Genomic DNA, 27,542 nt, shown 5'->3' with positions numbered 1-27,542 from the left:
CAGGAGACCTGGCTAACTGGAACATGGAGAAGCTGGAGGCACTTAATGACTTTTTGTGCCTTGGTCTTTTTCCACAAGATTTCCAGCCATATGAATTACAGAAGGTAAAGACAGGGGCCGGGAGAATGCATAACCATCCACTATAGGAGAGGATCAGGTTTGAGACTCTTTGAGGAATCTGAAAGTGCACATGTCCATGGGCCCTGACAAGATACATCTATGGGTCCCCAGGGAAGTGGAAGTGGCTAAGCCACCATCCATCATATTTGAGCTCCCACCAATGAAAAAAAGGGAAGCATAACCTCCATTTTAAAAAGGGGAGGAAGACAGACCTGGGGAACTAGAGGCCAGGCAGTCTCACATCTGTGCCAGGCAAGATCCTGGAGCAGATCCTTCTAGAAGTTAAGGGACTTGGAAAGTGTGAGATGATAGATGACAGGCAAACTAACCCTCACAAAAAAAAAAAGGAGGTAGTCAACATGGTCTGTGCAGGCAGCAGAGTTTTTTGGTGGCTTGTTGTAAAGGTTTTCTGGCATTTACCGAAGTGGGAACTGGTTTGGAAAGCTGATCCAAAAGTAAACAAATACTGTTTCTGGATAGTTGTTTGGTGCTCACTCACTGGAAAGTGCAAAACTGTCAGTGCACAAAAGATCATAGCTTATGATCACTGGTGAGGAAGACCACAATTACAGTAGTTCTAATTTAAATGGGTTTAGATTACTGTGGGATTGCATGCCTAGTATTTGGGTTCCCGCTGTGAATTCTGAAAGCTTCATTTGCTCACTGACTCTTTAGTCTCTGTTAAAAAGCATAAAAAGTTTGTAGATACCCTGTGGGCATTCACAGTTGTTTCGTGACTAACTTTTTTGTCTTCTGTTTTAAGGCCATTTTTAAATTTTGATAGCCAAGAGAAGTAGCCATCTTGGCATGAGAATTTAAGGATATGCTGGTGGTCTGGTTGTGTCAAAGAGAATATTAACCATTTCCACTGGCACCTTGCACTAGTGACCATGATGTATGGCATCCTGTGTCTGAGGTGGTATTGCAGTTGTGAACATTCACTGTCCCATATTTTGAGTTAATTTTTCATGTGTTTTCTAACTGAATTTAGTATTTTGGTTTGGTACTCCCTTTTGCCTTCGTTAGAAAGGTTCTTTTGCATTTGTTGATAAAACTTAATTCTAGTTTTGACTGAAAGCATAGACATAGCAGTAAGAAGTTAAAGGAATCTACTTGAAATTCAAGTTCAGAATTATCTTTCAAAGTGCTCTGGTATAAAAAGTGCTTTGCTGGCTAGTAGTCTAAGACTGTGCATGGAACTTCAGGAGCAGCATTTTTTCTTTTTTGCAATATCTAAAACTTGCTTATTGATATTTTTAGTCAGTATTTTATTGTGCCCATTATGAGAACATATCTTATGTATGCCTGGCTTGCTAAAACATCACCTTCTCTTTAGTATGCTAAGGTTGTTCCTTCAGGCCTTTGCATTTGAGATACTGGGGTTACTTACCTCCTCTATTAAAGTCTATTTCTTCTTTCATGACAGGTATTTCAATTATCTCTTTGTACTTTGTCTGTCTCACTCAAAACTCCTTCTGGTTGACTGTTTCTGTGTTTTGCAGCTCCCAGTTGGACTTGTACCTCAGGCTGTCAGAAAACTGTTGATCTTTCTTCTGCACAATTTCTGTAAATGGTGTTTAATGCTCTATTGATAGCGATTGAAAGTAATTTTATTACATGATGGCCCCTGCTATGTCCCCAGGTAAACTTGTGTAGCTGGTTCTACTCTTAAAAAAACTTATTGGACAGAAGGGTAATCCAGAGTGCTCTGACTTTGGCAGAGGATAGCACAAGAGTAGGTAGGCTGAGCAACAAGGTTCAGCAGCCAAGTTAGAGGCAGTTGGGTACAGTGGGGTTTGGGCCGCTGTTGTTTATGGCAAAAAGCACATGGGCTCATTGTGAATAAATACTTGTAAACTTTTTTACAAGTATTTAAAGGGTGGCAAATGCCAGGTTGCACCAGTTGTTGCTTCTTTCCTAACCTCTGTCTGCCTTCTCTCCTATCAATTGTGAAAAGAGAGCAAAGAAGGGAAGATGTTATAGAGATAACAGAGCTGGTCAGTGTCAGACTTAAGCTATTTTTTGTTCTTATCCCAACAAAATTCTGTGTGTTGCTGGATGGGAATCTTTCCTCTACTTTGATGCTTCTAAGAAATCTTGAAAAAAGTAGGTCCAGAAATGTCTTTTATCACTTAAGTAGTGAACTGGGGTAAGGGGAAGAATGAGTGGTGAGAGCAGGAAACACAACGTCATTAAAGTAGAACCTTCCTAAACTGTTATTATGTCCTGGAGGTACTGCTCTTGCTCAGTTGGGTGATCTTCTGAAAGTAAGAAGTAATTCTGATCCAACTTTGAACATTCTGTCATGGGTAGTTCTGATCTATGGGCATTAGTGTTTTGGTGATTTAGGATTATGATTTTTGTGTGCTCTGGTAAATTTGCAGTTGCTTGGTGACTTAAAATTACCACAGAATTTTGTCATTAAAGTAAACATTGTTTTGTTCTCTGAGTGCAGCTCTTGACCTCCTTCTGTTCTTGTAATACAAAATAATATTCTTACCCTGCCTCAAAGAACCTGAACAAACTGGGTAAGACTTATATACCACCCCTAAAAAGGTGGGGAAAAAATGTATGCAGAAATGTATTACATACAAGAAATGCTTAGTAACACTTTTTGTAGACATTTGCTTTGTGTATACTTGAGTAACACAAAAATTTTCATGTCTTGACAGTATACTGTGTGCAAAAATTAAGCTATTAATTGTATCAAGAAGCCCATAAACTGTGGCTGGTAATCAAAGTTTGAGAAAGCAAATACTTGTTTCTGTTAAAGCAAATTAATATTTTAGTGAATGATAACAAGGAAGATAAGTTATTTGATTTAGGTATTTTCATGTCTGTCGCTGTGATGAAGGGTGAGGCAGAAGTAATGTGTGATCAGAGATTGACAAAAGCACAGTAGGGTGGACAAGTGGTCAGAGTCAGAGAAGGAAACAAATAGAGTATTTAAACTTTTTCCTCACAGATAAGGAGTTACAGAGAATTGCTTGAGAGATCAGGATACTCAGGGAGGCTGGGATTCTAGAGCATCTTAGGCAAGAATGAAACAATACAGACAAAATTTTGGGCAATGTCTAGTAAGTTGGCAGTAGCAGTATTTGAAATGAGTCTTTAGATTTGGAGCTACGTTGTGAGACCCAAAAAAGATGGCAGACAATTGAAGATCCTACTGAAATGCGTGGCCTTAGATGAACCAAGGCTTATTTGAGTGCGTTAGGGAAGCAAATTCTGTGTGGAAATTTGGGAAGTAAATTAATTTAAACTATAGTAGTTTTGTTCAACTGTGGCATTCTTTAATGTGACAGACTAGTGACTGGCGGCTCCTCTGCTGTTGCTGTTAAATGGTGTTTTCTCTCCTAGGGTTTGGACGTGGCAGAGGGAGAGGAGCGGGGAGGTTTTCAGCCCAAGGCATGGGGTAAGAAACATGCAGAGCACAGATTTTTCCAAGGATCAAACACAGTGGCAGCATTTATTGGCAATGTTGCCACTGTATGTATGGATATTGCTGTATGTTTGATAAACCAATATAGATGCAAAAATTGAAAAATTTCTTAGGTGATGAATGGAATATTTTTGTCTTAAACTAGTGTTTCTAACTAGGCACACCTGTAGAATCCTAGTGTATGTCTATTCAGTGTTAATATTTCAAATGTGGAGAGGTATATCTGCTATCAGTAGCAGCCACATAGTGCCTTGGAGTCTGAAAGTTATGTGCTACACATAGTCTTAGGTAAATTTTAAACCAGATTTATTTCAGTGTAATGTAGAGCTTGCAGGGAACATACATAGAACTTGAAAGTGGCAATTCTAATCTGTGTTCTGCTTTTGAGGTTTCATGCTTTAGCTCTTTGGACTTATATGGACCTTAAAACAGATTCGGAAGTTATTCAGCAGCTTAAAAGTTTGCTCTCAATTTTGTTGGAATAACTTGGCTTATAGAAATGTAGCCTCCACTACTTTCACTCATGTTTGCCTTTAATGACACTTCATGCACCATCACTGATGTCACGATGAACTGGAGTCTTATTCTACTTCTCTAATAATTTTTCTTGTTCATAATTGCAGATGAAGTGAAAAGAGGTTTTTCTTCACTAATGCTTCTTCACCTTTTAGCTACTTCTGTATTTTTGGCATTGGTATCAGCAGAGCACTTTGAAATAATCTTACTGGTGCTCTGAAAGGACATGATACTGGCCGCTTATCAGTCAGCCACCTGCTGAAAAACTTACCAGTTGAGAGAGTCTTATTGTTGTGTGTATAAACTAATGTTTTATAACACTGGGTGGAATTGGGATGCTGTTAACTGGTTTTTCAGGAATTTATTTGGTTCAGTGTCTCTGCAGGAATTTTGTTTACCAGTCTCTTCACTTTTTTATCTTCTTCTCTTTTATCCATTTTTATCTCTGTCTACTCATAGAAGAATATTTTTTTTTTTTAATAAAAGCTATCAAGATTACTTATGTGGAAATCAAGATGTTAAATCTAATACAACATCAGCTAAAAATTGACACTTATACTCACTGAATGACCCATGTGTTCTCTTCCATTTCTTAACTTTCAAAACTCTAGGACATTTAATCCTGCAGACTATACGGAGTCTTCTGCCACTGATGGCTTTGGGACAAAGTCAGAGATCTGGGAGACTGGTCAGAATGATGCAGATGATGGAACTGGTAAGATGCTTCAAGAAGTGGAAGGATTGGAATGAAGACCTGTAGCATATTGCAGCTAAAATAACCATTATGTTAGTGTTCAATTAACTTTTGAAAATTTATATACGTCTCTTGTGACATAGATATTAGGTGGTTCTTAAGTTTATCTGCTGCTGATGTGCAGAGCCTGAGTGTCTCTCTGGAGAGAATGAAGGGAGGCATTTTGTGATTCTTTTGTTATAGTACCAATAAGCCCTTGAGAGACAAAGGAATTAGAAGAGTCTCTGGAAGAACCTTGCATGTAAAGAAGTGTTTAGATATCTTAATACTGCTTAAGACCTCACTGAATGTAGTTAAGGAGCATAAGTCCTCCTAGAATTGATTGGCCCACAGGCTTTAGGCAATAGGATGTGAATATCTAAGAAGAAAAAGAAAAGAAAAAAGTTTACAAATATTTATTCACTCAGTGACACTGGGATGGTTTTTCGAAGCCCTAGCTCAGCTGCACAATACGGAAATATAAGGATGTGAGTCTGTGGATGGAGGAGAGTTCCAAGATCTGCAACTTCTGAAGAGAAAAATTACTAAATAAAGCACGAGTAGGCACTTGAATTGAAGCCAAAAAGCCATTGACCTCTCTGAAGATCAAGTCAGATGTGTGTTTCTGTGTGAAGTTTCAATTGAGAAGTACACACGTCCAGCTAAAGGCAAGAGACTGACATAGTTTGGAAAGGAAACATTTGGCAGTGGTCTCATTGTGATTCAGAAGTGAGGGTGGCCTGCTTATCTGTGATGGGAAAAATAGGATACCTTGCTGCTTCCTATGTTCTATGATAGGAGATGAAAGCAAAGTAAACCATGTGTTGGTTTGGAATGGAGAAAGTCGTGTATGTTTTTGTCCTCACTTGAGATCCATTGAGGGTATTTCTTTTAACTGCAGCAATGGATAACTCTTCTGATCTCTTCCTTGGTGAAACCTACTCAGGTGATTTTTCATCTACTCCTGTGCAAGTGTGGAAGCTGATCCTGAAGGGCAGAGTATGCTCTGTTGAGCCCTGCTGTGAGCCACTTAAGACATTCAGAAGGCTGAATCTCACAAGCCATTTTCCACTTAACCAGAGAAGACAACAACAGGCTCAAAGTTTAGGGAGGCTTATTAAGCACCTGTCTTGTCACTCTGATTGCCTTCCCAACCAGTGTGGAAGAGTGGCTTTGAGTATATTTTTGTTTTTTAATGGGTGCATTCTTGCCAAATATGGTATCTCTCTAAGGAATTACTTCCTAAATTACTTGGTGCTGTAGCACAAACATTTTCACTCACATTAGTTTTTCAAATAAGGAAGATACCTAATGTCTTGAAAATTCCTTTGGGGATTCTCATGTTACTGTTTTCTACCTGTTAGCAAGAGGCAGGGTATGTTATCACAAGCATTACAGAAGCTATAAGGTTAACTAAGTAAAGAAAGATCTGCAAGAAAGGTACTAGGAGATTGGACCAGAGGTAGAGAATCACTGGTTTGTTTCTGTTGATTGCAGCTGTATGGGTATAGCTTACATACAACTTGTGCTCTATTTCCAAAATGAACTCAAGTGTTCTGAGACCCTCCCTGCTAACTCAGAGTAGACTCCATGTGCCTCTGTTACAGCCACCTCTGTCCTTTTAGGCAGAGCCTCCTTGTCCTTCTTACTCAGTATTCAGTAATGGAAGAAATCTGCCTCGGAATTAAGAGTAGTTTGGTGTAGGTGAACAGATCCCGTTAAGAGTGTGAATGTGTCATCGGTAGAGGTGTGATGCTAACAGAGTAATGGAAATTCAGAGTTTTGATGTGTGGAATTTCTGTTTGGATGCCAAGTGCATTTTTGCTGTGCACAAGTCACGAATAACCACATTGGATGTCAATAACACAGCTTAAGGCATGCATGGAAATTTGGGAAGTATTGTAGGAAGAAGGTGTGAGAAGACGTTTGAGAATTTTTGGTGGCCTTGTCAGATGAATGAATCTTTGAGGTATGAAAGAATAGGTGTCATTGTGAAGGAGTTCCCGCAAAATTACTTGATTGGAAGAAAATTAAACTAGGTAAATGTGAATGTTCTTGTTGGATGTTAAGTACCTTTTTGTTGCTGAACTTAATTTACTTTCAAATGAAGAAGGTACAATAAGTAATATTGGGGGTAATTTTACAGCAGAAGAGACTGCTGGGAAGGAACATGGAAGTAGTGCTGGGGGGGGGAACAGTGGCAGACAAGGTATGGGGCTGGAAGTAAGTTACATAAAGTTGAGCATGATTTGACTTGTTAATCCCAAATATTAATTTTCAGGTTCCCCCCCTAATTTTACAGTGCTATTTTGTTAATTACAAATCAATGACCCAGTTAAGTTCCCAATGAAGAGTCAACTAAAGTTTTGGATGTGGGAACTATACATGTATGGAAGACTATAAAGCTTGCAGTGGGTTTTATAGATATCTGGTAAGAGTTTATGCAGGAAGGACAGGAAGGAAATTTCTCTCTTTATTTCTCATTACCCAGTCCCATTTCTTATTTCATCTAAAAAATATTAGTACATGCTTATTACTTCATCTACTTGGAAAACTAATGTCTTTCATCTGCAGTTACAATAAAGAGTAGATAACTGAGTAAGTACCTAGAGAAATAAGAGATCTTTGCTTATCAAAATATTTTCTGGAGACATTATAGCAATATAAACTCTTTGTGACATTCTGAGTTATGTACTAAGTATTTCTTTCTTTAGCTACTGCTGGGGAAATTAATATTTTCATTAAAAATAAATACAGTATTTGTTTCCAAAATGTAGTTTGTCATGTGTACCCTGAAAGTGCTCTAGAACCTCATGCCTTGAATTACTGCAGATGCCAGAGGCGTCATGATAATTTGAATAGTGTTTCTAGATGCACCATTGTGTAATCCAGTAGAAAAGCTAGCTGGTTCTGTGAAGGTAAAATTCAGTGTTGCTTGAAATATAGACTGAAAAGCAAGTCTTTAGAAGTTCATAACATTATAAATAATTTTATTCCAAATAATACAGCATCAGTTTTCCTGTATCCTAATTTATATATAAATAATGTAGAGATGAAAGGCAAAGAGAAGGGACAAATGAAGAGAAACAAAATTACCAGTCTCCTCCAAAAGGGAATAAACTTGAGCAGCATCATTTCTCTCTTACCTTTTTTGTAATGTACAGGGCAATTGGAGAACATGAGCACAAATCACAGCAGTTCTTATACATACATTATATTGGAGGTGCTCTCTTCTCAAAGTTGGTTGTAAAAATGGCCTTGTGTTCAGGTAATTACTCAGGTCTGTACTTGGATAGAATTTCATAAGTTTAATGGAAAAATTTCTTTGTTATCTTAGTTATGAACAGCCTTAAATTACTCTGAAACTAGAAATAAAAAATAAATTATAGAGTAACTTTCAAGAGGGACAGTTGTGTTCCTTGGAAGGTACAAGAAGTTGGTGTTTTTGTTTTTGCTTTCTGGGGGTTTTGGTTTGTTGGCTTTTTCAATATTTGCTGTAAAATTCAGAGGGAACATTTTAAGGAAACCTTCAAGTCTTTCTAGAATGCAAATCCAGAAGGCAAAAACTAGTATAAGTTTGGCACCAGACCAAGTTAAATTTATTTTGCAGTTAATATAAATAATTATTCAAAGAAAGGGTAAAAAGTTAAGGAGTGTGACAGAGAGAGAAGATTATTGGATGAACATAACTGAAGACTCATCAAAAGATGTATTCTAATTTTGTTGTCTTGATAACTTTCTAAGCTGAACTTGTTACAAAGAAAAAGAGGAAAGGGTCACAATTTAACACTTAAGTTGAAGCTTGTATGACAAGGATCCTAGAAAACACAAAATATAATTTTGATGAAAACAGAAAACTCTTGAATTGTGATGCTTTGCAAAGCTTGGGGGAAAGACTGGGAAGAGTTGCAGTAATGCCAAGGTGGGTTTTGGTCTAAAAAGAAATTTATGCACCTGTGGCACTATGTGACTTAGGAATCCCATCAATAGGAGGATACGAAGAGGACATTTGAAAACTGGATTTAGTGCAGAGAAGTGTACTGAAATAACTGAGAATGGAATGCTTGGGTTGGGAAGAGTGTTAGTAAAGAGTGTTAGTAAATGACACTAGTAAGCTTGGCAGCCTGGATAAATTAATAAAAGGGTGAAAGGCTGTACACAGTATTTAAAAGAGTAAATCCTCAGAACTAGTTTTATAAGAGAGAACAACAGACAGTTGTTTAAATTTAATGTTAGGAAAACATCACAAGTATTATTTCAAGTAAGTTTGGTCTCTCAAAGGTGGTGGAAAATACACAAGAGTTTGATGTGATGTACCTGAGCTCTTTTAGTGCTTATTTTTTTAGACTCTGAGCTCTATTTTAGTGTTCTGGTGTCAGTGCAAGGCTTGTCTTCTAGAGACAGGTGTTAGCACTAGCTTATGGGAGATAAATACAAGCAGGGCAAATACTTTGATTTCTTCTTCAAAGAAGAAATACTGGGGGAAGGGATTCTGTGCTGGTCAGGGGAAGGGAAAGAAAATCAACTGTACTCTAAAAACTGCTCACTGGGCTTTTCCTCTTTCTCAAAATTCCTGTAGAAATGTGTGGATTACTCTAGAAATTTGAAGCATTGTAGTAATTTTGCTACAAGATGTGGTTATTCATGAAAACATCAGCCCTGGATAGGGGCTGTTTGCTAAAATGAGCATGAGATGTTTCAGGCAACTCTGTATTGCTCCACAGAGCCCACACAAAGCAGATGTTACCTTGTTCAGGACCTGCCAAATAATTTTGGATTCCAAGGTAAAGTTCCCCTCTCTTCCCCCCACTGTGTGTAACCTCCCGTTTGTTGGACGGGACTGATGCTGCTCAACTCTCCTCTGCCAAAACCCACTGTGGTGTTGCGGGGTATGAGAGGAAGCACCAGTGTAGTGTTGACATTAGTACCAGGTGGCTTTGATGCTATCTTTGGGGGGCTTGAGACACATCTGGATTAATGTAGCTCAGACTAGTTCCTGGTTAAATGAAAGGAGATGATTGAAGCAGGAATCTCTTTGCTTTGTACTTGATCCAGGATGCTGGCAGTGCTACCTTTGGTGATCATGTTTTCTTTGCTCATGTTTGCACAGTTTACACAAAGGCTCTGGTTGTTGTTGGAATAACGTTCGCTGTACTGCTACCAGTGATCAAGGCCTTCATTCCTTTTATTGCTCTTGCATGTCTGTACCTGCTGTTTCTTATAGAAGGGGTTGGGTTTTTGCATCCATAGGATTTGTTTCTGTGGTTTTCCTATTTTTGCATGCTTCACAGTGCTCCAGAGTTTGCCAAATCCAGTCTGCCACAAGTTACAGGAAGTGTTTTTAGCTACAGTAGAAATTTAAAAACTGTCCTGCTACCATCATAAGAATTATTTATGTTCTAAAATAAATTGCTCTCTCAGGGGAAGGAATTGGAGTTGTACTCTGAGGAGTGAGTTAACAGGTTGGAAAGTAGTCTCCACAGGCATAGCTTGGGCCTTGAAATTGAATGTGTTGAAAGTAGGATTGTGGGTATTGGAGCAGGTGTTGGTGGTTGTCTTGTGTTCTGTATGAATTTGTGTGTGAAACTAGAGGATCCTGTGGGAGGGTTGAGTAACCTCTCACTGCTGTTGGACCCATAGGAGGAAGTTCTTCCAATGGTTGGGTTTAATCACTGGGTGCAGATGTGCATTCATGCAAATTGAGTCTGGTACCATAAGGGCTAAGAAATTTCTGAAATCAGAAATCAAGGGTATGGGCAAGAGGATTGGTAGTATTTCCCTCTCAAATTTTTAATTCCGCAGACCTGTTTCCTAGAGCTTCCAACTGTGTTTCCAAATATGTTTCCAACCTCCATCTCCTTGCTTTTTGTTCCACTGATAATAAAAACAGGATTGCTTGTAAAGCAGGAGGATTGAAACACAGTGTTGTGGCTTTAATTTGTACCTGTTTTTTTTTCTTTCCCGTGTTGTAATAGGAGCGTGGAAGAACTCAATAGAAGAATGGACAGCTGAAGACTGGAATGAAGATGTGAGTGCAACTGGTTGGGTATACCAATTGATTATTTATTCTCTTCAGAGTTTGTGGTGTTTTCAAAAACTAAATATTTGAAGTAACCCATTATTTCAAATTTATTTTCAGTTGAGTGAAAATAAGTCATCCCTTCTGCCTCCTCCTGCAAGGTGGAATGTCAGTGTTAGTCCTGGAAATGTGTGAATGTTTCATGTAACTGTTACGGTAACTCCATCCTTACCTAATTATAGGGGTGTATCTTTTGAGAGAATTGAAAGAAACTCTTAAATTCTCTGGTTTTCTGTATCAGTTAATACCATCAAAAGCTGACATATTTTAAACCTGTCTTTAGTTTCCTGTGTGCTAGAGGTAGACTAAGAGCTAAGAATGATGGAAATCTATGGGCTGTTCTCACCCCTGTTTGATGCTGGTACAATACAGCGTTTGTCCTAAGGGAAGGGTGTTTAGCAATGCTGACTATGGATAGAACTTGTTTTAATTAGTTATTAGAGTTGAATAATTTGCAAATGAATTTTGAAAATTTTAGCCCATTGTTAATTTCTTACAATTTTTGATTCTGGAAAAATCCCTATAATCTAGGAGAAAATTGTTTGTCTACTAATATTCAGAAAGAGTGAATGAAATGTCAAGATACAGGTACATTAGCCCAAAACACACACACAAAAAAAGAGAAAAATGTGTTGTATCTTTTGTTCTAAAAATAATTGCATTCTATCACAAAAAAATAAAAATAGCATATTGAAATCTGCCTTACAAATTTTGGCAAATCTGTTACAGAAGGACCATTATTGAATGTGGGCTTTTTAGGAAGGCCATTAGTCCTCCCAGTCTGGGGCTGGATGCCATCTAGTGCCTTGATCAATGATTGGGAAGTAAAATTAAAGTAATTGCTTAATAAAATGTTTGTGAAGTACAAAATGTACTTGGAATAGCATTTGAAAGTGAGCCAGTCATGCAGTGAGATTTGGACCTCTACAAGATTGCGAATGAAAAATACTTTAGTATAGCCAAGTATCCATTTGTTTTATAGGAATAAAGACACACTTTCAGAACAAGGGTCTGGAAAGCAGCAACTCAAAAGTTTCCAGCATTGTAGTAGATGATGAGAAAAGAACAGCTCAGCATGAGCTGATGCTGTATTAAAAAAGGTCCTATTGTAGTATTGTTGGCTGTTGGCACTCTTCCCCATCTCTTAGTCATTCTTGAGTTATATTTCTATATGTGGATGCTCTTGAACTTGATTTTTAAGTACCAAATAAAATTTCTCATTGCTTTTACAGATGAAAAATTGTGTATAATAGCTGAAAATGTCTGATCAAAGATCCCTTGAGAAGGGAGATTTTAATTTAGGGAATCTGAAAGAGTTACTTTTGGAGCATATGATGGACTCTGGTTTTAGTCTAGCTGAGGAGTAGTATGAACGTGTGTCTGGAAGTGTGTAAGAAACAGTTCTAGTGGCATGACTATTGGTTAAAAGAACCGAGGAAGCTGATCTATTTGCTGTCTGCAGGGAAAGATCAGGTGTTTTCCTAAAGAATATTTCTGTTTAAATGTGTTCTCTAGTCAGATACAAGTTACGAGCAATTGAGTGAAGTTTAACATTGTTTAGCCCAAGAAGAATTAGGCCTTTGTGACCTGATTGCCCTGTCTGGTCCTTATCTTTTGCAGTAAGTATTAAGCAAGTATAATAGATCATCAAAGTGCTATTAAATAGAGTGGAAACTGCTTGCAGTGCAAATAGGAGGTTGTGTTTTGTTAAAGGGATATTCAGGGCATTAACAATGAAAGACTAGACAAATATTAAGGTACTTTAGGTGGCTCTAGATTTTGCTCTTAAAAGAAAGTTAACTACAGCAACTATTCCAAAGGAAAGAAATAGAATAAATACAAATTGCTGGAAAGTGGGTAATGGCAAACATTTTTTGTAAAGTGTTGGTAGTGCTGGTTTTTATTTGAAACCACAGCAACACTTTTTAAAAAAAGGAAAGAAAAAGGAAGTGTGCTTTGGTGGAAGTGGTTTCTTTACCAGGAAGCAGCATGAGAGGTTGTTTGAATTTCTTTACCTTCATTACATTATACCAAAACAATAGTAAGTTCTTTTAAAATTTCTTATTTGTTGATGTTGAGTTTCTGTGAGGATGCTGAGTATATTTTCCTCTTCTCCTCACCATTCGTGTACTACTTTAGGAGCTGATGGTTAGTTGTCAAGTGCATTATGTTTGGTGATTGGAGAATGATTTTATCATAGGAACAGAAGCTGGAAAGCATGGGTATTTCCCTGCAGATGGAGGACATACCCTTGTGAGCCCAACACTGACAAATGGCTCACAAGCATTTGTTCAGTTCTGGGAAAATGCCGGAGCCTCAGGAAAAGATTTGTGAGTGTAGTGTGCAGCAGGTATAATGGCTTGATTGGGAGCTAAAAATACTACTTCTGAGAAATACATATGTGGTAATAAAACTTTTCAGCTGCCGCAGCATGAAATATGTGTCTTGACGAATTATGTAATCCCTGTAGAGTACTGAATTAAGTGCTTGGTTGGATCTTTTGGCAGTGAGTTTGCCACAGGTAGTAGTGTAAATCTCAATGTAACGGAGCCAGAGACTTCTGCTTGCATGCTGGTTCATCTGTAGAGAGCATTTACTCTCTCATGTATCAAGCATGCATTTGCATTGTCACAAAAATTCTCAGTCTCCTTAATTTGCTGAATTTTTGGGGTTCATCAGTGTTTGTCCATGGTTAGTCTTTTTCTTGGTTATGTGAGTGTAAGAAATGGTTGATATTACAAAGAATTTAATATTTAACTGAGGTATTGCAGACCACAGAGTGTTGCTTGTGCCATTAGCTGACCTCCTTGTGCCATGTAATGCAGGAATATCATAATACCCCAGAAAGTACAGTACACATTGCTCTAAAATAAAACATAGTGGAGAAAGTGCTGAACAATAGAGGAACAACCTTTTTAACTTAAATGTACTTAAGTGGAATGTTCTTTCTTTGTTTTGGTCAGTACACAGAGTTGTGGGCTGTCAGCATTCATCTCAGGACAAGTGATGCAGAAATGAGGGATTAAAGTGCATTGTGTTGACAGCAAGGGAATGGTAAGAAATGGAGGGAAGAACTGTGTTAGGACCGATTTCTTCATGGTCACATGTGCTCCTTGTAAGAGGGTGCTGGGGAGAGTATGTGAGATATTTCTACTGTGCCTCGAGTGATGATTTGCTTCCAGTCAGCCCTTCTGTGCCCTTCTTAAATCAATAGTGTTTCATAGGAGACCCCTATCAGATGACATGTTCAGGGATACGCTTGGTCTCAGTAGAGCTGCCTGTGGGATGGCAAATGAAATCAGTTTATGTCTGTGATGTCCTTCAAACTGCTAGAAATGTATGCAGTTAAAAAGGCATAATTCCTAGAAGACCTGTATCAAATGGCATATTCTAAAGGTATTCTTTGAATAGGTCAGTTATTCTTCAGTCAAAGACAAGGATACTAAAGGAATTAAGGATGATTTTGTGAAAAGTAAATTTAAAACACAAACACTGTACATGCATAGCTCTGTCTTACTAAATCTAACCTGTACTGTCTTAAGATCTATTCTGGTTTGCAAGTACTCCTGTAAATAAAAACAAATTAGCCCTAGGAAGTTGTAGCTGTTCAACAAATAATTTTTAAATGAGAAAAAGTATTAAAAAACCCAACAACATGGCAAAAAACCAAACCCCTCTTTTCCCCCAAAGTCCCAACCAGATTCACTTCCCCAGGTACCTGTGTGAATATCTCTCTGTATTGTAACAGCATGGTGAAAACGATGCAGATTTCTTCTGTGGGTGGTCTGACTTGTTACTTGAGTGTCAGCATGGCTCTCGTTGTATTACTCTTTCCCAACTCATGCTCTCAGAGCACTCAAAGACGTAATTGCCTCTCCTAACAGAGCTACCAAGAAGCAACCATGAATGCTGGTTCACTGCACTTACCTGTACTTACTTGCCTCTGCTGGTGGTGGGAGCTGAAATGTCAGATGCAAGAATACATGGAATGAGTGGGAGCAGTGCAATGTATTACCCTTGTGCAACAAGATTTATCAGAGTGGCTCTGTAGTGTCATAATTTGTCTGTGCATTAATGGTAGAATGGCTGTCACATTAATTACTTTCTGCTGGTGTATTTCAGTTAAACTGTTTTCCAGGTTGATGCAGTTACATTGGTAAACAGTTCTGTGCTGGTGTGTATTGTCAGTAGGTCAAATTTCCTAACTCAGCCCTCTAATTAAATAGGCACTTGATTCTGTGAAGAAGATTTTATTGGAGCTTGATTACATGTTTTTTGTCTTTTTAAGCAGAGCTTCAGAGTAGCTGTTTGTAATGGTAGTTTGACTTTACTTTTATCTTGAAAGTGCATGACCAAAATGGAATTTCTGCAAGAGGGAAATATGAGCATATAAAATTCTTTCCCCATCTCTTTTTCAGCTTTCTGAAACAAAAGTCTTCACTGCATCTTCTGTTCCAGCTGAAAATCATGTGACTCCTGGGCAAAGGTAAGCTCTTCTTCCATGTTTTCCCTATACTTTAAAAACTTTCTCCTTGATTAAGTAATGTTAGTTTGCACATATGAAATATTGAATAAAAACTGTCAGAGATTGGTCAAACTCCTCTAAAAACTGAAAAAGCCTTGGTTGCAAATTGTTGTTTCTGTGAGTTCCTGAGTTATGTATTTTTGACTGTGAAAGTGGAGACAAACTTATCAAATGTGTGAGCATAACACATCTTCTGCATCAGGACTGCTTACAGGCAGGAAGAAAAGTAGCTGGGACAAAAAAAATTTTTGCTGTTGAAAAGGAAGCTCTGGCTTTAGTGTCCAGAAAATGGAAAGCCTGTCTTTGTAGGTGCAGGAAGTGTTCAGAATGTAGTGCTTTGACAGATGTGTTAAATGAAAGCATGCATTGGCAAAAAGGTGAATTCCCTGGTGAACATCAGAGTTACAAGCCTTTACTGATGATAGAGGATTAAGATCAAGAACTAAAAATAGATCAGTTGCTGCCTTCCTTTGCATGCCTTTGTCTTCAAATGCCTCACTGATGATATTGTGGAATCAGTTTCTTCCATTAGCTTCATGTTCCTGGAGAGCACGTTAAAGTATAGTGATGAAGGCTTTGGTAATTGGATAGCGAGATATGAAAACTAGATAGGCTAATGGTTCTAAATGTCCAGATTCTGCTGTACTGCAGTAAAATTTTCCATGTAATACGGATGTGATTTGCATGAGGCATGATGTATAATTTATATTTATTTCTTTCTTAAGAGGTAGCATATTCATGTGTTTTTTGTTCTGTTCTTTATGTTAGAAAATGTTTTAGTTCATTCACTCAAACTGGGGTGGGATTTTTTTGTTTGTTACTTACTGGCAAAAAACTCCCTTCTCTCTCTTTTTTGTGATTGACAAAAAACATTTGAAAAGACTGCTAATCAGTAATTATTCTGTTGCTGGGATGGCAGCTTTAGTATTGCTAGTGCTTTCCTCAGTGTCAGTGAAGTTTAATCACTATGTTCATTCCAGCAAGTTTCATTTTTGTCTTATAGCATTGATTTGGTGACACTGCTTCAAAAGCCGGTGACATCTACCCAAGAGACAGAAGGCAACTCATTTGAGTCGCCCCAGCAGCAGACCTTTGGCCAAGCCTTAGTATTCACAAATTCTCAGCACAGCACCCAGATGGCATCAGGAACAGGCAGCTCCAGTGCTGTAAACTCTTATTCTCCTCAAAGTCTGGTAAAACTATCTAATGCTTTCTAAATATTTTATTTTCTAAACGTTATTAATGAATAAATATTAAAGGTTAAACAATTTTTCCAGTGCTGGTCATATCATGAGGTGTTTTGGTATTTGTTGAAAAATGAAAATGAAGAATATAATTCTTTCCCTTTCAGCTTCCTTCCCCCTCAAAACAAAAACAAACAACAAAAAACCCAAAAACAAACAAACAAACAAACCAAACCAAAACTTTTTTCATTTTGCTGGTTGGTTATTTCTGGATTTACATGAAGTAGTTATATTAATTTTTGATTAGAGAGCAGATGTGCTCATTGCTTGCTGATGTAGGATAAAATAATTTGTTTATAGTTAAGAGTTCTGGACCAGAAAACAGATGTGTTATTTCCAAGCACATATTCAATTGCTTCTTGTGGAAGCGTGCCTTTTTCTGAGTCAGTTTTGAGATTGAGATTAGGTATTTGTTCTCTAAAAATCAGTCCAACTATTCGTAAATCAATGATATTTTAAGATGCATGGGTTTAAGTAAGTTGGTATTATTGTGATTACTGGAAGTTTTTACTGGTCATTTGTTAGTAATCTAGATCTGAAAATATTTTATCTGCTGCCAGATAGGAGCTGTAGACATTGACCCTATGATCATGTTCAATTATTAGTTAAAATATGAACTCCACTCCTTCCCATCTTCTTCTTTGTCTTTTGGTAGTCGGCTGTTCTTTGTTCTGGCTTTGGAGAGCTCAGATCTTCTAAATTGGCAAACTCTACTGGTTCACAAATCTTGGACCAATTGAAATCACCAGGATTGGGTCAGTTTACCTCTCAACAAACAAATAGCAGTTCTGCCAGCACTAGCATAGTTGCTGCGTCATCCTGGGATCTAAAACCACCTAGTACTCAGTCCTCAGTCCTCAGTCAGTTTGGTAAGTGCTTTGACACAGGTTCTTCTCTCTTTCTCTTTATATTAGCCAGTAAGATTCTGTAATTCCAATGATAGTTTAAAATTACTTTAATAAAAGACTTTTTCAAAAAAATTTAATCTTAGTAATACAGTTACTTACAACATTTTAAGTGTTAGGTTTATTTGCTGGTAATAGACATCACAAATATATCATAAACTAAAGTTTTGTTAAGCTTAAAGTCTATCCCTAAATGTCATTACATGTTTAAAGTTATTGAGCCTTCCAGGTAGTGACATTTTTGATTTAGTGTGCTTAAATATTTACATGGTACTTCACTGGTGACTGTTTTTCAACAGATCCTGGAAAATACCTATTTTCATTGTAACTATGCTGTTTTCAGCTGAGTGTGAAGTGGTGTACTTTTATTTTTTCCTCAAATTCTCTCTTCTAATCATTCCATGAATTTTGAATGAGTACTTTGTAATTTCTTCATAATGTGTATCACACCTCAGTGTTCTTTCTGTAGTGTGCTGTGAAGGATTTGGGTTACTTGTTTTGTATATTTATAATTGTATTAATTTTTCATGTAATTGAGTAAAATTAGTAGCAACAATGAGAATGACAGAAACTTACTTTCTGTAGTGTTGTTCCTAGCAGTATCCTCACTGTGAAGATAGCTCTTGTGTCTCTCATGTGTGTATATATTTATGTGTAGATAAACAGCCTTTGGTAGCAATTACTATCTTTGACATTCTAAAAAAAAAATTATGACAACTGACATTCAGACATGAAAAAAAACCAAACGTACATTTTAATGCTTTCTAGTGGACTTCACCAACTGAATAAAAACCCCTTCACACTGGAAATGCTGGAGGTGGTGGTTGACCAGTGCTTTAGGTCACCACATGACTTTCAGCATCCAAAAATTGTGAAAGGGAAAACTGGGTAAAAACCTGTTTATGTGCAACATCTCTTTGATTCTCAGGTATTATGAGATGGTAGAAGATTTCCTATTGTTTTTTTAAATCTTCTCCTTTGCAGGGGAAAGGAACCCTAACTCATAATACCTCTAAATTGCAACAACTCTTTACTCCTTGGAAGTAATCACATTATATGAGCACAGTTAATTATAATGAAACTTGAAGTGTTTGATTAGAATAATCTGTAACTGTTTTTGAGGACTTGTGTGTGATAATATTGCAACTGTGTAGATAGGTTTGTTGTCACATTTTTGGAAAAAACTAAATAATGCTTGGCCACAGTTCATTTAAAGTAGGAGATGTATCAACTGTTGTCCTTATGAGTGTTAGAGTGGTAGTGATCCATGTGAAACCCCTGTGATGTCTGAAAAGACTTGAAAATACTATAGAATAATAACTATTAAGCATCATCTGGATTCTTACATGAGAGTAGAACTGTGAAGAGCAGAGTTCAATGCTTTAATTTTGATATTTCTTTTTTCCAACACTGATCAGACTTTAAATCCCAGCCTGAGCCATCTCCAGTTCTGAGCCAGCTGACACAGCAACAGCAACAAATGCAGGTGGTTCCTGTTCCTCCTCCTGGGCTGGAGTCATCCTCCTCCCAGGTAAAACTCCAAGAGCCATCACCTGTAGACACCTCTACAGCTGTTAACAAAATATTACAGCTCCCTACTATCTCTATGGATAACCAGGCAGTGACTGTTCATCAAACCAATCAGAAACAGATAAAACCACCAAAAAGGAGGATAACTCCAGCATCCAAGGTGGGTAATTGAGTGATAGCTTGTCATTAGTAAATTTAAAAATTACAAAATCTTGTGTCAGCAGTGGCATAGCCAGCAGGACCAGGGCAGTGACTTGTCCCTTTGTACTGAGCACTGGTGAGGCTGCACCTCAAATCCTGTGTCTAGTTCTGGGTCCCTCATACAAGGAAGATGTTGTGGGGCTGGAGCTTGTCCAGAGAAGGGCATAGAGCTGGGGAAGAACTGGAGCACAGGTCTGAGGAGCAGCTGAGAGAGCTACGGGGGCTCAGCCTGGAGAAAAGGAGGCTCAGGGTAAACTTCATCACTCTATAGAAATGAGGGTGTAGCCAGATGGAGATTGGTTTCTTCTCCCAGGTAACAAGTGACAAGACAAGAGGAAACAGCCTCAAGTTGCACTAGGGAAGGTTTAGATTGGATATTAGGAAAAATGTCATCTCTGAGGGGGTTGTCAATCACTGGAGCAGGCTACCCAGGTAAGTTTCAGGAATTGTTTAAAAGATGTGAAGACCTGTTGCTTAGAGACATGGTTTGGTAGTACTGGCTTTAATAGTTGGACTTGATCTTAATGTTTTTGTCCAACCTTAATGATTCTATGATTTGATTTGGTATGTGTTTTATATAAATTGCTAGGGAGAAGGAGAGCAAAAATCTTGGTATATTTTTTATCCATGAAGTAAGCAGGATAGTTATTAGGTCCAAAATACTGTGATGATATCTTTTGCAAGCACATAGCTGGTTGCTCTGTATGGAAGATGGCTGTTGCTGAGTGATTTTTAGATTGACTTAGTAGCCACAGTATGAATGTTGGTGGAGGTGGAAGGGATGTACAAAGATGATACTTTGTTATTGTGGAATAGTATGTTTTACTGCTTCAGCTCCAGATTAGAGCAGAATAAGTGGATTAATTTCAAGTTGCTTCTTTTTTTTCCCTTTAAGATTCCTTCTTCTGCTGTGGAGATGCCTGGATCAGCAGACATAACAGGGTTAAATGTTCAGTTTGGAGCTCTTGAGTTTGGATCAGAGCCTACACTCCCAGAGTTTGGATCAACTTCAAGCAGTGAGAATACCAACCAGATGACCAACAATAGCTTATATTCAAAATCTGTAAAGTATGTGTGAGTTGCCCTTCTGCATTCTCAGGTGTTCTTGTAGGGGGTCAAGTTTGTGCCAAAAACATCATTACAGGGTTACAATGTACTGAAAGGAGAAAATATGATAACTTGTTTTCTGTGGACTGTATCTTAAATGATAAATTTCTACTCAAATGATAATCAAAATTTACCTGGGTGGGTATATGTGAGGCTGGAGATGACATGAACATAAATAACGTTTAAATAATCTATCCTTTATAGAATTTTTCTCATGTTAAATTGCCCTGATTTTCAAGTATTTTGGGGGCTTGTTCCTCACTACTCATGCTGTTCTCCATCTGATCCAGCAGAGTTGATCTTTGTACTATATTAGTGCAAAGTATTACTGTATTAGTTAGTAGACCGGGGCCAGGTTACAGATCTGATGCTCCTACAGGATGAGAAAATGAGAAAAGAGGCTAGGCTTTTTGTATGTAGAAGCTCTCACTGAAATGCTACAACAGCCAATGTTGAGTGCCAGTGTTCCAGTAAACCAGTTTTAATTCTTTACTCATTGAAAAATTGGCATCAATAAAAAGCTTCCTGAAATTAATTCAGAAATATTAATAAAAATGAACTTCCACATAACTCCTAGTTTTATGTATGATATTTAAACTAAGTGGGCAATACAATATTCCTCCATGTTTTAAAGTATTTTTTAGCTCTTTGCATAATTAATTCTGTAACATTAGAATTCTATTGTAAAAAGAATTCTATTGTTGTTATTCATTATATACTAGACTTTATAAATTCTGCTTGTTTAAAAAAGTAAGATTATTATCATTAATTTATCCTTGGAAAAGGTGGAAATAACATGACGGAAAAGTGCTTGCCTTGTTTGGGCTGGATCGAGGAAGATGAATGGTGCTTAGTGCAACTGATGTTTTGAAGCAGTGATTAGTGACAACCAAAGCAATATTACAATTTATTTTTTTTTTGCGTTCTTAGATTTTCTAATATAAATAGTGTAGATTTTTCTGTATGCTTAAGGTAGTTCTAGATAGCTATATAGAAGCTGATATTTTCATGAAGGTATTTGAAATACTTACCAAGATGGTAAATAATTTTTTTTTTCCAGTGATCCTTTGAATACCTCTTTGCCCATATCCAATACAGCACAGGACTCCACCTACACAACCTCTGCCATCAGCTCTTCCAGTCTGACTTGCTCATCACAGAGCACTAGCCCAGTAACAGCTTCCTCCTATGACCAGACTTCTGTGCATAGCAGGATAGCGTACCAAAGCTCCATGGCTCCGTCTGAACCAACCCCTGTTGCAGTTACGGTGAGCTCATTGCAGAAACAGGACCTAAGAATACTTTTACCTGTGTTAGATTTGTATTCCCCTGATACATTAATGCTGTAACCAAGCCAAGTGGTATCTTTGGTTCCCAAGCCCACCCTCTTACTTGTTTTTGCTTTTCCTGTGTGTAGTCATTTTTGGTAATACTGTATTTGGGATATAAGAGCATCTGATTTTGTGGGTGTTGACATCTTAAATTGTGTTTTGACCTTTTTTTAGTAACATTTAAAATTCTACTCGAGTTTCCTTCTCTCAAGCTAAGGAAGTGTCTCTATATGTAAATATTAGTTATGGTATTTTGCCATAGCTAGTAGCTTGACAGTTCCTATAAAAATGTATTTTATTTACTAAATTTACATGGCACCTAGCAAATTAATCCAAATTTTTTCTTGGCCCCTCCAGTATTACTTTTCTGTTGTATTTGAACACTGGGGGAATTAGTTTCATGTGTTATTTTGATAAGCATAAGAAGAGGTCTGATATAGGACAAAGAATCTCATGGGAGATTCAGACACACCTGCTGTCTTGGTATATGGAATGTAGGTTTGTTTTTAAAGAGCTGAGTTTTTTGAATGTTTTAGGAACTTGTGAGAGTTTGTAAGTTTATTTACTTCTGGCCTTTGTTATGTGTTGGCTCAGTCACACTTGTCTTCTGCACTAGCTCGTATGTACTGGTGAGGATCAAGCATAGACTATCCACTTCTGTACTCCAGCGTTATCCAAAAAACAACTGGTGCTTCTCAAGTCTTATCTTTCAATGGAAAAAATTTGGCGTCTCTGTGTAACTTGGATAGTTAAAATTGTGAGTTGCATTAGATCAAAAGCACAACCATTTCCTATATGTTAATGCAATTCCTTCTTTCATATTGGTGTGAACCTGAAATTTGTTATATACAGTACATGGGCAGGTTTGCTGCTGATGGGTGTATTATGGGCAGTGTATGGGTTTCTCTATGTTAGGACACCTTGCACTTGAGACAACTTTATGATGTAGTTTTTCTTAAGGCAGTAAAAATTTAATTTTCTGCCTTGTTTAATTTAGTATGAATATAGAATTTTGCATGACGCATGTTCAATGTGTGATTCAGTCTGAGCATTTAATATACCTCTAAGATGATTTATTAATTAATTTCTTCTTTTTTTACAGAATGGGCACAGTGGTGTTAGGACACAGGCAACACTTGACAGTAAGTTTTCAAAGCTTGGTTGAGCACAGGACTTTCTGTTTGTTCCTTGCTACTTGCTGTGCACACAAGCATATCAGTGACACTGGGTTTAAGGTTTTATATTGTTCTCCATGACTAATTTATGGCTGACCCATTTGACTTTATTTGTGCTTGCTAAAATGCAGCAGCATTTGCTTCTTGTTTACAATTGAAATATGAATGCAGGTCTATTAAATCTACAAACCTAAACAACCTTTGGATTAGAGGAGCTGCTTTGCTGTTGGTTTTCTTTTTGAATTTACCTGTCAGAAATCATTTAATATAAAATAAAATTTACAAAATTAGAAATAAATATGAAATTTTTTAGCAGTTCTTCCAGTTCTGAGCTGGGAAGCTGCAAATAGCATTTAGCTGTAGTGAAATGAAGTCACATTCTTTGAGTAACTATAGGTATAGTTCTATCTCTGCCCTGTTAGAAGCCTGTGGAGAATAAAGATGAGAAACACATTCCCTCTTTTGAGTTTCTTAATACCTTATAAACAATACTTCAGTATTGACTCTGGTATAAGTGTTAGTTTCTTCATCTTGGAATGTTTGTAATGTAGCATGGACCTGTACCAGGCCTGCAACTCTCCTTGGAGTTAAAATAATTAAAGTATAGTATTCACTTTTCTGATCTTTGTGCTGCGCAATGGAAGTTTTCAAGGACAGTCATGTGAATTAAAATCGTTTGGAATTCCAACACCTCAATTTTAGATCTAACCTCCTCTTAAACATCTCTTCAGGTAGACCATTAGTGGATCAGTGTTTTGTTAATGCCAAGTTGAATTTAAAGGAGCAGGAGTGTACACACTTCAAGTATACAAAGACAGCTTTTCAACAGAAGAACTTTTCTATTGTTGTGTACAGAGTTAATAAACAAGTTATGAAATTCACTACAGAATCTGTCCTTTTTTCTACAGAAAACAAAGATCTGAGTATTCCTAATACTTTTGTATTCTGTAGTGGCTTTACTAGTCTCTTTTCCTATACCAGTTCTCCTTTGAGAGCATTTCTGATTTCTTCTTCCATGAAGTCTATTTCATGCATCCAAATTATTTTGAGTTTTTCTTGACTTTTATAAGTACTTTCTCCCTTTTGTATGTATTATAGTGTTTTCTGTTGTGCATCTCTCTTCTTTGCTGTTCTTCTTTAATATCCAGATCTCAAGCTGCCTAAATCCTTAATTCAAAGTACAACTGATGTATTTTACTCCTGATCATTGTACTTGTCTCCTGTTTTTCTTCGTATTGTACATTGCATTCAGGCATCTCGTAGGACATCTTAAGATGGTGATTCTGTCCCTTGTGTTGGGGACGTCTACTTTTACTTCAAGATTGGAATCCTGCTCTTAATATACTGGGAGTTTTAAATATTATTTACTCCTTTTTTATGTGAGTTTTACCAGGAGTTACTAGGTGATATAGTTGCTGCCTTCATGACCATGTTTGTCGCTTGGATTTCCTTCTCTTAGAGGCCATCCTTATTGCCAAGGCCAGGACCTTTTAATTCCTGTTTACATTGCAACCCAACAACCTGACTTTGGTCATTTAGCTAGGAAATCAAATCCATAAAGTGAACAAACTCTAATATATAACTTCCAAGTGTGTATTTGATTTTTGTTTGATGACCAATCTAAAAGTGTCTTCACATACATTACAAGTTAGTGATAATCCACTAGGTAGTGAACCCTGGTGTGGTGTGGAACATGGCCCAGCAGAAGGTAGGGCTCAACTCTTTTCTGAGATTTATTCGTGAGTGTCTCTAATTCTTTTTTATTTTTTGTAGGAGTAGAAATAAGTGAAACAGGTGGGAATCATGTTGGGCAATAGAATTTTTAGGCATCTTATCACAGTATGGTGATCCTATAAACAAGTTTTTTTCTGTGTAGCCTAAAAATGTAAGATAAAACCTAACACTTTTTATCACCTAAGTAAAGTGAGTCAATATTTGACAGCTCCTTAGCCATAAAAAATGCTTAATGTATGCTCAGTTCTGGCCTTTCATTGTAGCTTTTTTCATTCTATTGCAGTACACTTTTGACTGAATATACCGAAGTGATAAGTTATCTCCCCTATACTCCAGCAATCTCAGTCTCCATCCCCAAGGGTGCTGCGTAGGTCTGAATGAAGAAGCAGAGCTGTAGGTGAAACTAGATTTGTACAGTGCCTTGAAAAGGCAGAAATTACTTGTGTTTGCTGAACCAAAAGCAAGAAATTTTGGATTGATGTGTAAATTAGTAATCCAGATAGTGGCAGGTGAAGTGCAGAAGACAGTTGTTTATTACATGTGTAGAATGATAATTGTACATTTATTATAAGTAGAGAGCTTAAAGGGGAAAAATGATAGTTCAGTTCTATTTGTATTTTCCTTCATAGTCAAAGTGCTTGATATGGTTATCAGTTCTTAATGGTCAGATTTTTGCAGACCAAGGGGAGAATGCTACTGTGTTCCTGCCACCTGGGCTGGGATGTCAGGTATGCTGGAATTTTAATTTGAATGTCTCTTTTTAACTTGTTGCAGCTATTTCATCAGTTGCAGCACCTAAGACAGACCCTTCTCCCTCACTACCTTCAGTTGGTTCTCTGCCCAGTGTGGTGTCTACCACGGCCTCACTTCTGCCTTCAGCATCACAGCACATGGCAGCATTGCCCACCTTGCCTCAGTCCAGTGATCTGTCCAGCAGTTCACTCTCCCAGCTGAGCAGGTACAGTAAAGTTGTGGTAAACTGAGGCGGTCAGTTTTGAGGATAGGACAGGTCTAAGAGTGTTTCCATATAGGGCTGGAAGGCACCAGGGGTCCCTTTTCTGATGTGAACCACAATTAGGAGGGAGATTCAGAGGACAACAAAAGGCAGCTCTGGGCTGCCGTCTAATGGCAGAGCAGCTGCTGCCCTCAAGCTTTCATGATACATATACAGCTTTGTGTTTCAAGAGGTTTGCTTCAATCATGCTAGCTAAATCTGCTAAATTGAGTCCCCCAGTTTATTTTTCCTACTTTGTGCCTGCTGTTTTTGTTCAGTGTTATATGTTTGAAATTATTGTTTAACAATTTATTACATGGCAAATTTGAAATAGTGTAGTCTCATTTGTATTTGTATTTCTTAAAATTAAAACCTAGAAGCAATTTCACAGGGAAACTGTGTGTACTCTCTTTTTCTAAGATATTTCCTTAAGAGATTTGAAAATAACAGTTTGATATTCCTGGAAGTGCATCTAGCACAATTCAGCTCTTTAGCACTGTCTCTGTTTTTCTGAATGCCTGTTACATTGTCAGTCAGGTTGATGCCTTAGGATTTTAACTTTTACATTTTTCATTTATTTTTTAATTGCAGCAATCCTGCAATTCTTTAGTGTATTGCCTCTAAACTCCATATAGAGTGTTAGCTACACAGTGTCTTCACATTTTGGTTTGACAAAACAATTCCTCTTTAGGTCTGGGACTCAAGGACACCTTACTGTCTCAGGCCCTGGAAAGTATAATCAAAAGTGAGATGGTGGGGAGCAGTCTTGGGGTAAATGACTTAATTAACTGAAGCTGTAATTGAAACATTAACTGCCAATATGCAAATTGACCAAACTTAATAGTGTGAAAACTTGTGACTGGTCATCCATGTCTGGGTGTAATCCTTGGGGAGGCTTCATATGCTCTTAAGGTACTTGAAGGCCCTCCAATAAATATAATCACTTTTTATTCTCTTAATTTTGTCTGGCCTCTGGTTTTAAGGAAGCCCGAAAAAGGCATCAGGGTGACAATCCTGAAGCTTTATTGATTGAGTTACATTTTTGATGTTTGCCTTTGTACTGTATTTGTTAATACAATAAACTGATCTGGGATATCAGCGAGTTTTTTTCCTGTTTCACAACTAGTACATAGTTTATTTTCTTTTAACACTCTATTTTTTTGTTGAATAAAATAGTAAATATGTTGAGCAAGAACTATTCCCTTTACATTGGTCACATTTCCCCTGGTTTGTTGAAAAGCTATGTAAATGGATGGAAATTTCAGCTGGAGGGCAATGCTGTTGGACAGACACAAAGTTTCAGCCATCATCAGGATACCTGAAATCCAAATGTGTCTTTCTTCATAGAGCTGATGGCTGTCGTCTGTGTCTCTACCATAGGTCAGATGGTGAATTAACACTTGTCAAAGGAGCTGGGGAGAGTGGATAAGGGAGTGGTATAAAACTTGCGTTTCCTTTACTGCCTGAAGTGATGTTGTTCCAATTCCTAAAGAAAGGGGACAATATTGAAAGTTGATCTATGAAACTGTGAAAGTTTATTCTGAGCCCATGTCTTGAAGAGCTACCAGAAGTGTTTGCCTTTAAATTAGGTCATATAATGAAGCTGTCAGCTTTGGTATGAAAACTGTGTTTTCTTGTGGCTATTTCTGTAGAAAGCACTAAACTAATTTTGTTGTTAGGATCTCTCCTGCTTCTTATTTAATAGGGAGGGTTTTTTTGAGCACCAATCTATACAGGTGTTGTATATCTTCATTTTAGTTACCTTTGTTCTATGTCGTTTCAGTTTATTGCATACCCTATACAGTAGGTTACATTCTTGACCTTGAATATAAGGTATAACTTGTTGGTTTAAATGTTCAAATGCCAGTTTCAGTCACCTTTCAGGGAGGCGTTTAAAGATCTCTGG

The 27,542-nt window shown here is 37.5% G+C and overlaps 1 protein-coding gene and 1 non-coding gene across 51 annotated transcripts in view; both read left to right on the top strand.

Moving 5' to 3' along the window:
* LOC110484213 (ubiquitin-associated protein 2) overlaps window positions 1-27,542 on the top strand; it is a 253,283-nt gene that overhangs the window by 39,401 nt on the left and 186,340 nt on the right. For 13 of the 50 annotated variants that reach the window (XR_014951069.1, XM_085566179.1, XM_085566144.1 and 10 more), the window contains 12 exons: window positions 3,481-3,535; window positions 4,690-4,793; window positions 9,536-9,595; window positions 10,787-10,857; window positions 15,309-15,376; window positions 16,419-16,608; window positions 17,315-17,528; window positions 18,983-19,254; window positions 20,191-20,369; window positions 21,463-21,670; window positions 22,836-22,875; window positions 25,417-25,600. Coding sequence is in view for 49 of the 50 variants with exons in the window: in XM_085566144.1 (XP_085422270.1) it covers window positions 3,481-3,535; window positions 4,690-4,793; window positions 9,536-9,595; window positions 10,787-10,857; window positions 15,309-15,376; window positions 16,419-16,608; window positions 17,315-17,528; window positions 18,983-19,254; window positions 20,191-20,369; window positions 21,463-21,670; window positions 22,836-22,875; window positions 25,417-25,600 (1,645 nt within the window). In the remaining variant the exon portion in view is untranslated. Of the gene's footprint in view, window positions 1-1,622; window positions 1,763-3,480; window positions 3,536-4,689; window positions 4,794-9,535; window positions 9,596-10,786; window positions 10,858-15,308; window positions 15,377-16,418; window positions 16,609-17,314; window positions 17,529-18,982; window positions 19,255-20,190; window positions 20,370-21,462; window positions 21,671-22,835; window positions 22,876-25,416; window positions 25,601-27,542 lie in introns of all 50 variants that reach the window. The other 37 variants (XM_085566161.1, XM_085566162.1, XM_085566160.1 and 34 more) reach the window with 11 other exon arrangements.
* On the top strand, window positions 19,948-20,033 carry LOC116184649 (small nucleolar RNA SNORD121A). Its single transcript, XR_004149400.1, has one exon. It is a non-coding gene; the product is annotated as a small nucleolar RNA SNORD121A (small nucleolar RNA).

The sequence above is a fragment of the Lonchura striata genome, chromosome Z, assembly GCF_050655825.1.
Source record: "Lonchura striata isolate lonStrDom1 chromosome Z, ASM5065582v1, whole genome shotgun sequence".
Lineage (NCBI taxonomy): Eukaryota > Metazoa > Chordata > Aves > Passeriformes > Estrildidae > Lonchura > Lonchura striata.
Note: the sequence above shows the minus strand (reverse complement) of the source record. Positions and strands in the feature narration are given on the sequence as shown.